At 35.4% G+C, this 12010-nt stretch overlaps 1 protein-coding gene across 1 annotated transcript; it reads right to left on the bottom strand.

Moving 5' to 3' along the window:
* Positions 1-993: 993 nt before the first annotated feature.
* Positions 994-9899, bottom strand: LOC127946860 (overexpressed in colon carcinoma 1 protein homolog). The gene is made up of 5 exons (XM_052543683.1): positions 9752-9899; positions 5538-5562; positions 4061-4096; positions 3875-3954; positions 994-1695 (listed from the first exon to the last, which is right to left on the bottom strand). Exons 1-5 carry the CDS (start codon positions 9792-9794, stop codon positions 1691-1693), a joined length of 189 nt encoding a protein of 62 aa, XP_052399643.1. The 5' UTR covers positions 9795-9899; the 3' UTR covers positions 994-1690.
* Between the last annotated feature and the right edge of the window lie 2111 nt (positions 9900-12010).

Below are 12010 nucleotides of genomic sequence, written 5' to 3'. Positions count from 1 at the left end.
TGATTTTCAAAAGACAAGTTGCTGTCTAATATAACACCCAGATTTCTGACTGTAGAGGAAGTAACAGTACATCCGTCTAGTTGCAGATTGTAATCTACAAGATTCTGTGTAGTGTTTTTTGGTCCAATAATTAGTATCTCTGTCTGCCATCACCCTGATGCCATTTTAGTCTAGTCTTTTGGTAAACCGTCATATGCTGGTGTTTTGAAGATCCTAGAAATCTAAATATTGATATCGAGAAACAATACTGAAACATCAAAAACCTTTCATCTTCAAAAAACCATTGGTACTACTGTTCAAACATTTAGGGTCGGTAAGATTTTGTATTGTTTTTGAATGCCATCTCTTTGGCTGCATTTATTTAATTAAAATACAGTATAGGAGCCGTAATATTGTGAAATATTTTTAACATTTAAAACAGCTGTTTTCTCTTTGATTATATTTTAAAATGTAATTTATTTTTGTGATGGCAAAGCTGAATTTTCAGCATCATTATTTCAGTCTTCAGTATCACACGATCCTTCAGAATTCATGCTGATTTAGTGCTCAAGAAACATTTCTTCTTATTATCAATGTTTAAAACAGTTGTACTGCTTAATATTTTTTGTGGAAACCTTGATATATTTTTGGTTTTCAGGATTCCTTTATAAAACAAGAAAGTTCAAAAGAACTTTTATCTAAAGTAGAAAAAATTTCTAGCAATAATAAATGTCCTGACTGTCATTTTTTTATTAATTTAGTGCATCCTTACTGAAATATAATACATTAAAAAAATTAATAAATAATGAAAGCAATAAAGAAACTTACTGATCCCAAACCTTTGATTGGAAAAGTGTAAAGAAGCATTTACACTCTTTAAAATAAAGGTTCTTTGTTGACAGTCATGCAGGAAAAGGTTCTTCCATGGCAAAAACTGCTTCTGGGTTCATCCTGACATCTTTATTTTTCAAAAGTAGATGCAGATATAGATCATTTTCCATATGCAGACACAGATTCCATTTCTTAAAATCTCATAGTTTTAATATCATATACAGAATTCACATTAGTCAGAAAAAATGTTAATGGTACAATCACAGGTCAAATAGCCTGAAATAGAATAAATAGAACTCTTCGATTAGTAAATGCTGTTAATATATGCCTTAATTTGAATAGTGAGGTGACTATCAAAGTGTAAAAGAAACTACAGTCTATATATGAATTAGTAGTCATGTCAACAGCTCTAGTCATGTTAGTGCTAAACATATTTCGTGCTTACTGTGTGTAAAATATTTACATCATCCTGTTCGGATCTCAGATTTCATAAAGAGTGAAAGAATAGATTCAGTAAAGTCTGTTATTGCAGAGACCTTCAGTTGATTGGGTCTGATGGGTCTCCAGACTCAGGAAATGCCCTTCCATGGTGACTCCGAAATACCAGGATGTCCTCCTGGTGGAGGGAGAGGGGAGGGGGGGTCGCCGGTCACCATGGCAACAGAGTCTACATTCGTAGTCACAACAACGCTCAGTGTTCCAAATAGAACCCTTCTGTACGCCAGCCGGTATGATGTCACAGTGATGTCATTCCGAAGTGCCGACCGTTTCTGGAATCAGTTCCGAAAACAGCTTGATCCTCGAATATATCGTCTCAATATCCATTGTAAAATCAGCCACTGCAGAGCTCGGGTTCGTTGTCGGTTCATGTGATCTGCTTTCAGTCTGACGAAGAAGGAAAAAACAAGTTCACATCACAAGACGAGTGATCTGACAATTACATTTCATTTGAGCTTCAACAGATGCCACTAATTGGAAAACTCATGCATTAAAGTGTCCAATCTGTCTTCTCTGGAAAGCTTTAACCAAGTTATTAAAGAGAAGGTGATGGGTCATGAATACACACCCACACACTTTTAGCGGTCGGGACTCTTATCAAGCTCTGATCAGAGAATCAGCATGACAGGCACCTGCTGTTCACAAAAGCATTGAAAACAAACTGACGTTCAGAAATATTCTGGGTTATTTTGTCTTAATATCTACAGACAACATCTATAGCATCTGTTGACTGCAACAGAAAATAACCGATTCAGTTACAGATATGTTAAATGATCTGGAAGTGATCGGAGCACTGAGTGATAAAGGAATAGTCCACCCAGTATATTGGAACAGATTTGGAGAAATATAGCATTGCATAATAACATCACAATAATCCACAGTTTAAACATCTTGATGGATTTGTTTCTTACAAACAAGCAGCTTTACACTTCACAAGACATTAACTGATGGACTGGAGTGATGTGGGTTATTGTGATGTTTTTATCAGCTGTTTGGACTCATTCTGATGGCACCCATTCACTGCAGAGGATCCACTGGTGAACAAGTGATGCAATTATAAATTTTTCCAAATCTGTTCTGATGAAGAAACAAACTCATCTACATCTTGGATGCCCGAGGGTGAGCAAATTTTCAGCAAATTTGCATGTTTGGGTGAACTAATTCTTATAGTGTTTATCATTACATTCAAACTATGCCCAAAATTGTGCATTTGAAGACATTCTTTAAGTAATGTGCACATGTTGTTTGCATACTGAGAGATGGGTTGCATGTTAGTCTGTGGTAATGGACAGTATGCCATATTTGCTGTTGTTAAGATAATAATACTGAATCGCTCTGACTTGAGTTTACAGACACGTCGCGAGTCTGTTCTCCAGATACAAATTAAGCTTGGTTTTTAGCAGTAATGTAATAAGACGTGTGATCCAGTTCATAGTCTCTCTGGAGCCGTGCGGTAATGTTGTGCTGTGTAATCTAAATGTAATACCGCAGTCTGTTCCTCTCACACACTGCTTCCTCATACACAGGGTTATTATGGGTAATCAGTCCAGCCATTATAGCCTTTCATCATGACCGTGTTGTCATGAGGTCTTTCATCATGCTTTAAAAAAAACAAAACATTCATTATAACCTTAAAGGTAATTTAGATACATTCGTATGTATATCATGTTGTCTGTTAATGTATACGGCTGCACAATGCCAGACACATTATAGAGAAACAAATGTCTGTTGTGTGAAATTACTATTTGAATTGCTCTCTCTTCATCAAACAAAGGCTTTAGAAGTCTGGAAATATAAAGCATGGACTCTTTTCATGTGGTACTGCATTTTTTTTATTATGGGTCACGATGGTTGTGTAGCTGGTTAATCCAACTCAAGTAGTCAATTAGTGAGGGGACTATTTATTATTAGAGAAATTATTTCAATAAAAAAATTATATAAAATATGTATAATTAGAATGTACAACACATATAATAACATAAAATTGTATAAAAAAAAAAAAAAATACATATATATATATATATATATATATATATATACTGTGTGTATATATTATGTACACTTGTAATAAAAATCTTTTGTTGAAGAACAAGCTTAAGTTATATTAAAATGTTATATATACATCTATCAAAGAACACACGCTGTGTAGGTTACATTTCAAAAAATATATTAATATATTTAACATATTGACTGATTTATATATATATATATATATATATATATATAATAGAACACAAATTAAGTTACACATAAGAATGTACAATTTGTAAACTGAAATATATATAATATATAATATCTTTTTTTTAAATGTGTATATAGAAATGTGTATTAATTGAAGAACGAATAAACTTCTGGAATCACAAAATGAATTGTGGGTAATTTCAATCTATTGATTTCTGTGAATATAAAACAGCTGGAAAACAAGCAACTTCTTTGCTTTTTTTTTATAAGAAACTTGTGGCTGTTATTTGATCTATAAAAAAAAAAGAGCAAAATATACTGTTGTTACTGTTCGTTTGCTTTTAACTGTTTCAAACCTGTGTTGTTCTGTGAATGCGCTCCTCACCTTTACGTGTGGACTTTGATTGGCTGGCAGCTACTGTGGTCAGATCAGCAGGAAGACCCACATACACTCCTCCATAGTTCCTGCAGAACACACAGTTACACATTCATTATTATTGTCCCGATTCAGTCTCATGATGTTTAGCAGAGGCCTTGCATAGATTGGCATGATTGCAGTAGAACGTCTAACCTTCGCTTCTCATCATCTGGTGATGGTTCTTCTGTCCTGCATCAAGAGAATAAAGATGAAGACAGTCTCTGTGGCTGACACTTCTGTCTTACAGCAATTCAAGCTCGCTCCTCTACTTTTTTGTTCTGTACTCCATCAGTGTCCTCTTTGCTAAAATAATCTGTTACACAAGACTGACTGGCATCGAAACACTTCATACTACATTTTAATTTCAGAAAGAGCGTGTTGTGTTGATGAACCCGAGTCTATATTTTATTTCATGGGATAGAAGTACAGTCTGTTTCAGTTCATATTTAATGTTTACATTAATGTCCACAATGCATATTTCCTTAAAATGACTAATATTTTGTTAGCTTAAAAATGAAAACAACAGTATAACTAACTGATCATGCATTATTTATATCCATCACTAATTCATTTTTCATTTGCATAAAGAAAAAATGCCATTTCTGATTTTGCAGTATAGATTTTGGATGGGATTTTAACTAGGAATTCACTCTAAAAGCTAAAATTATTTTGAAATTCATATAAAAATGTGTGTTTATTACATTATTCATTTAGCTGATGCTTTTTATCCAAAGCGACTTATAATTGCTATATATGTCAGAGGTCGCACGAATCTGGAGCAATATATATATTAATAGTATTATTATTGTCTATTAAAATAAAAAATTATATAATATTATTTTTTTATAGCAAATTATATAATTATTTATTTTATATATTAAAAGCTAAAATATACGAATACATTTCATATTTAATTTTCATATTCATATTTTTGTCAACTGAAAACACATCTTAAAATTGCCAATGTTTTGTTGGCTGAACAATTAAAACAACAGTTCAGTTGATCGAGCTGTTTTTCATTTTCATTCCATTTCCAATTTTGCAGTGGAGATTTGGAATGGGATATTAATTTTCGGAATGCACTCTTGAGCTAAATGTTTATCACAACTTGATCCGAGAGTGGAAAACTGTTAAATATTTCAGACGGCGAGCATTTATTCAACTCCTCTGTATCTTTTTATAGATGTTAAATGTTAAAACCGTGTCAAACAGGAGTCACATGCTGATGTCATAACAGAAATCTGCTGTCTAAACACACTCGGGCGTTTTTCCACCGATGGGACGGATGCCGTCTGGTGTCTTTGACAGTAAACTGTGAGGTGTCAGGCATTGCGGGGGGATGGGTAATGATTGCTGATTGGTTAGCATGTGTTTGGACCCTCAGGGGCCCATGTGCGCCACAAAAGCTGCTGAATGGTTAGCTGGAACAGGCTGATTGAACCCCCCCAGGATTCAGTCTGTGTGTGTATTTTGGTGGATTTACACTGTGGTGAGCAGTTATGTACCAATTTGGTGCTCAATGCTGTTATTAACTTCTCTCGGGTCAGTGGGGGACGTTACAGTCATCACATTCATTCTGTCTGTTCATGAATATGGTATGTTTGGATATGTCATAAATTAAATTACTCACACATCCTTGGCAGCTTCTGCTGGACCTGTAAAAAGCGTAAAGAAAATAGAATTAAATATATATATATATATATATATATATATATATATATATATATATATATATATATATATATATATATATATATATATATATATTTTAAAGGATTTAAGTGTAAAATCAACTTTTAATACTATTCATTTGCCACCCATTTTACTTGGTAATATGTTTTAATAAATAAAAAAAACAAAAAAAAAAAAACCCATAGTGCTACATTGATTATCAGCCATTTATTACATAAAATTTATATAATTTTTAATATATTTTTATATAAATTGTATATATATATATATATATATATATATATATATATATATATATATATATATATCCCAGGAGCCCATTTGTATACACACACAATAAATAGAAAAATATTTTAATAACACAATATTTATTAGATAGAAACATGTATCCATATCGATACATATATATAAACAATTTTTATATATTTAAAAATGTAACATCTAGTCTTCTTTTTAGTTTAATAAAACTATAATAATTAAGAATTAAAAATAACAAATTTACAAGAAACCTTGTGTTAAGGAGTGCAAAAAGGTTGTCTCTTCAGAGTGACACAGACGTGTTTAGTGAATCAAATTCGATTCTTTCTATGCCTGTGTTGATTTCAGTAGTATTCAGTCTGTGGTTCAATTCTTTGATTACAAACATTCATTTGTGCAGTGACTCTTAATTCACCCTTAAAGACAGAAACCACAGCGGTTATTCTCAATGAGATCTCTCTTTTCTCTCAAACACAGTCTTTATTCAAGTTTCAGTCCCTATTCATTAACTGAGTTTTACCGTACGTTTCTGCTATATGCAATTAATTTGACTTAGTCACCACTGAAAAGCTACTACTAAATATATTGTAGAAACGTAATTTCATGTAAAGCTGCTTTGCAACGATTTGTATCGCGAAAAGCACTATACAAATAAACCTGAAGTGAAACTTGAATAGAGCCGTTGCTTGACAGAATCGACGGATGAGTTTGACCTAAGTGAGTTTAGACTCTTTTGTTTTGAAGGATTCAGTCAATACACAGAACGTCCATCTGTGTTAGACTAATGCTCAAAACCTTTTCACTGAAGAGGGTTTTCTTGTCCTCAAGATACAGAGGTCAGTTTTACCGGGTCAAGAAACATTTCCAGGCAATCTTTCGTCTTGGAAGGTACACACTCTTAAAAAAAAAGATCATCCCAAAAGTGTTTTTTTGCAGTGATGCCAAAGAAGAACCGTTTTAGAGTTTTAAGAACTGCTCTTTTTACCCGGTTTTTATTAGTTTGAAAAACATTTTAACAATCGAAAGAACCTTTTGTGGAATGGAAAGATTCATGGAACCATAGAAAGGAAAAGGAAGCAAGTAGAAAGAACCTTTTGGATAATAATGAGATGCTATTAATCTTTTGATTAACTCTCCTGTTTCTCAGATGTTTCTCCTTAGAAAAAGATTCCAAGAAACCAAAGTCTGGATTCAGATGATCTCAATATGAACTCAAACATTTCTCATCACATTCATCCGAGAGCAACACTCATTTGGGACTGTTTCTATGTTTTATGTTAAGAGGAACGTAAAGGATGAGGAGGTGGCACAGGGGATGGCACACACAGGAAGAGGGATCCCAGACAGCAAGCAGTTTCGGCCCAGATCCGGCCCACATCTGGCCCAGCATGGGTCAGAAGGGGGGCAGATCTGGGCAAACACTATTTTGCTGTCTGGGATGGAGGAGGACGACGAACAACAAAGTCCAGTGTGGTGATGATGGTGGGGTGTAAGCCAGGGAGAGGCTTTGAGCAGGGGCTTGATGGCAGGTGCCCGGGCCACAACCTGAATGGCTCTCCATGGCAGCATCAAAAGGAGGGAGGAGCCAAGACGTCACCATGGGGATGACTGAAGGCGACGACAGCGATGGAGGTGGAACCCTATACACAGACAGAGAGCTGAGGAGGTGGAGTGATGCTGAGGATCCAGGCGGCCACGATGAAGCTGTATGCCGATTATGGTCTTGAGATGTAGCTGGTGATCCTGAGGCCAGAGGGTGAGCAGGAGCGACCAAGGAAGGAGGCGGAGCCTAAAGAAGGGTGGAGCAGACCATAGCCAAAGGGGTGGTAGTGGGGGTTAGTAGTGGGGGTGTGGCAAAGTCCGATCCAGGTGGAGCCGACTGACGGAGGGAACCCGGCGAGGCTGAATGGCCAATGGTCCACTGTAATCGATGGTGGGAGGAGTCCAGGTGCAGGAGTCTGGGTGGGGGGACGAGGTGGCCCAAGATGGAGCCCCACCACTGAGAGGAGGTGAAACAGAGGAACTGACTGCGGATTAAGAAGACTGGATGGAGTGGATGAGGCCCGAGGAGACTAAAGATATTCACAAAAATAATGCACAAAATTCGATCAAAAACAAAAAGTCAGTTTTAGTCAGACCAGACAGATTCAGGCAGGCTTAGAGGAAAGCAAAGTCTCTAATTCTCCAAACTGAAAAATAATCTCCAAGTCCAACACGCATGCTCTCACTCTCAGTGGCATCCTTGCACCATCGAATTCCATGGGCATTCCCTCTGTGATGGATGGGACAGTCGGCACGCGCACCAGTTGGGACGGTGTCTTCTCTGGCTCGCTGATGGCGTCAGGTTCGCTCTTCCCAGCGATGTCTGAGGTGCTCTCTCCGTCTGCGGTGGGCTCAGGCTCCGTCTCTCCTCACAGTGGGGTGGTCTGTCTGGGTTGTGAGTGGGGCTGGAGTCTTCATACGTGAAGGCAGATCTGCAGGAGCTCATCACCCATTCCACAGAAGCAGTGAAGCTCCCTCGAGGACCCTTCCCGAACAACTGTGCTCGTGTTTTCCAGGCTGGTGCGCAGGAATGAGGTCTTGGAAGGTGGTCTAGTGGGCGAGACCCAGGAATTCATCTAAGTGCTCTGTTAAGACTATTTCTATTTCTCTTTCTATTTCAGCAAATCTCCTGAGCTCTAAAAGAACATCGTCTGAGCAATAAATTCAGTTTTGAGGCTCCGCTCTCTCTGTTTAGGAGTTTAGTGATGGATGTCGTCACTTTGATGCCTCGCTTGCCAATCATTCACCGTTCTCTCTCAGGACCCTCAAGGCTAATTCTGTTTTTAACCAAAGTTGATTTTGTTTGCCTCTTTTCTTGTATCCAGTCTGCATTTCAATGAGATTACCCGTGAAGCATTATATCATCAAATGCACTTTTAAAATTCATCCGCTGGCTTCTTCGGAGGTGATGGTTGAGTCATCTCCAGCTGTTCTCACATCCCATTTTCAATGTCCAGGCTTGTGAAGGAAACATTTATTATAGCTCAGCAGTCGGCACACACAATAGTGTTCTCAGGTATATGTTTCAGTTAAGCATGAACTTTGTTTCTCCTGAAATGGAGGAATAAAAACGTTCAAAAATGAATCAAGTGACATATTCCAAAGGAGGGGTTTTCACAGCAAAGAACCACAATCAGCGAACAGTTCTTAAAAGAACAATGTTATTTTATTAATTTTTAACAACATTTTAATAATCTAAAGATCCATTTTCCACTGTAAAGTACCTTTTATCAAATGGAAACATTCCGAGGATGTTAAACGTTCTTTATGGAACAATTGATGCCAAAAAAAAGAACCTTTATTATTATTATTTTTAAGTACTACAAAGCTGTAACATGAAGCTCAGAGAAATATTTGAGTTCACATTTGAGATCTCTGACTTCTGATTCAGACTTTGGTGTCTTGGTTGCATCCCAGCACCCTTTCCTTAACCTTTAGTGAACATAATGTATGATTTTCTTCTTCTCTTAAGAAGCAGAAGTGGCTCTCAGTCGCCTGGGAGAAACATTGATGTTCAAGCGATCTCATTTATTATGGTTTGTCTCCTTTTTCTTTCCAGTGCGCTTCACTAAGCCATAAGAACAGATTTGACCTGAATACATTATACGTGAGGGACGAAATCCCCATGACTGGTTTATTAAGCATCAGATCCTTCACCTCTGTCTGAGTAACACCACATACCTCTACATTCGTCCGGAGAGGAGCTTCTGCTGATAAACCGAGGAAACGAGACTCTGTCAAGCTCCTACACACACTTAATCAAGTGTTTGAGGACAAACAGAGCGCTCCGTCAAACCTCGGAGAGCAGGACACGTCCTTTGATCAAAAGCAGTTAGTGGGTGAAACACTCACCTCCTGCTGTCGTGCTGGTGGCGGAGGAATTTCCACATCCCATTTTGGCATGAACGCAGCTCTCCGTGCCTGCTTTGGAGAAGGACGAATGAGTAAAGGACAGGACTGATGTGATGCACGAGCTCCTTCCAACACAGCCTCGGTCAGTCTGCAGAGAGAGAGAGAGAGAGAGAGAGAGAGAGAGAGAGAGAGAGAGAAAGAGATGCTCGAGCCTCGCATGATTCGCTCCTCTCCTCCACCCAGACAGGGTTGCCGTGGAAACAGAGGGGGGAGAAGGGGGGGTGGGGCCAGCCTCCGGTTTACATGGGAATTAACTTTACAGGAAACTTTACATGGTAAATAAAAACAGTCAAAGCAAGACATTAACAATATATTTAATGCAAATCATTTTCATCTCTAATGTTTAGTTTACAAATTAATATAGCTACATTTACAATTTATTCATTATAATTTTTTTTTAAAACAAATATATTTTTAATACATATTTATAGAATTTACAGGTATAATCAACATACAAAGAATTATAAAATCAGAGTATTAGAATATTTTAACTAAATAAAACAGGACTAATAAATACATAAAAAATAATCAGTAAGTAAATAATATAAATAATTTACATGTATAATGTACAAATTGCAAATAAATGTACAATTGAAATTAATAATTTATTTAAAAGATAAACAATTCAATAAATATATTCATAGGTCAGAAATGTAATATATTTTAAACAAATAATTTACATTTATAATTTACATTAATATTAAAAATTAAAAGTCTTCACAGATCAGAATAATATATTATAATATGTTAACTAGCGATATAAAATAGTACTAATAAAAATAGTAAAAAGCAAGCAGTTAAATAATAATAAAATACTAATTCATGTACAATAAAATGAATAACAATTTACAATGACAGATGTGTAATTATAGTTAATAGAAATAATTGACATTTGTAATTCATTAAAACATTATAAACAAATGAATAAATATGTTCACGTCAGAATTTTAAAAACATAAAAAATTGGACAAATAAAACCAGCAAATAAAACACGAAATATTTACTTTAAAAAAGATATATATATGATTAAGATGGATACAACATAATAAATAAAAACACACTTAATAAAAATGTATTGCAATGAACAAAAAAGCCTAATAATATTTAGAATTATATGTATATTTTTTTAATTAAAGTAATTATTAACAATTAAATAAATATCTTTTCAGGTCAGAATCTGAATTTATATATAAAAAAAAAAAAAAAAAAAAAAAACAGTAACCAAGCAATACATTTAGATTAATATAAACAAAAAGAAATGACATACAGTGAATCAAGAGACGTATTTAATATAATTTAAATTCATAATTTAATAAATAAATATTAACAGGTCAGAATATGAAAATATTTAACCAAATAAGTAAAATAGGACATATAAAAACAGTGAAAAGCAAGCAAGAAATAATGAATTATTTGTTAATAAAATGGATTCTAAAACAATAAAAATGGATTTGAAAAAATAATAAGGTTTATCTAAGATGCCTAAGTATTTTTCCTTTACATAAGTCTATGACACATATGCCATGTTATATTGTCATCGAAACAATATATGATGTACAAAATCACTTGATGTTTTTGTGATAGGAAGTTTCATAAGGTGACAATTCTAACTATGTTCTCAAATGATTTCTTTATTTTATAATAAAGCAAGTACAATAAATAAATAAATACATCAATATTTATACTATGTGCCCGGCTCATAAAATCTGACCTGAATACCACAGAAATCCTGAAAATATGACATGCCAAAAGCAGTTCAGTAATCAAGTGTCATGGCAAAAACAGGCGTCCCTACACACAAGTGCACTTTATTTTCTGGGTAATAAACATCAGTCAGTCTCTGCTAAAATATATCTCTGTTTTATCCATAAAACCGCTCAGCCCTGGAGAGAAACTTAATACAGACACTCACCAACATCAACACAAGGACTCTGAACAAAGTAAGGCCAGTTCAAGTCTGTCTGTATATCTGCCTGTCTCTCTGTCTGTTTCTGATTTTAATAGATCAAGTTAGATATTGTTCGGGCTGATGACAAATGAAGGATGCACAGATGTTGGTTTCTTAGTTTCATTGACTGTCTGGGATCACGAGTGATCAACCTTGAGGCGTTAACAAAGAGATATTTGTTATGACAGCAGCAGGAGACTCTCAGGAGCTGCTCAGGGGCCACTTGAGTCTCCAGAACTTCCTTATGCCCT

This window comes from Carassius gibelio, chromosome A25 (assembly GCF_023724105.1).
Source record: "Carassius gibelio isolate Cgi1373 ecotype wild population from Czech Republic chromosome A25, carGib1.2-hapl.c, whole genome shotgun sequence".
Classification (NCBI taxonomy): domain Eukaryota; kingdom Metazoa; phylum Chordata; class Actinopteri; order Cypriniformes; family Cyprinidae; genus Carassius; species Carassius gibelio.
This window is presented reverse-complemented; position numbering and strand designations above follow the sequence as displayed.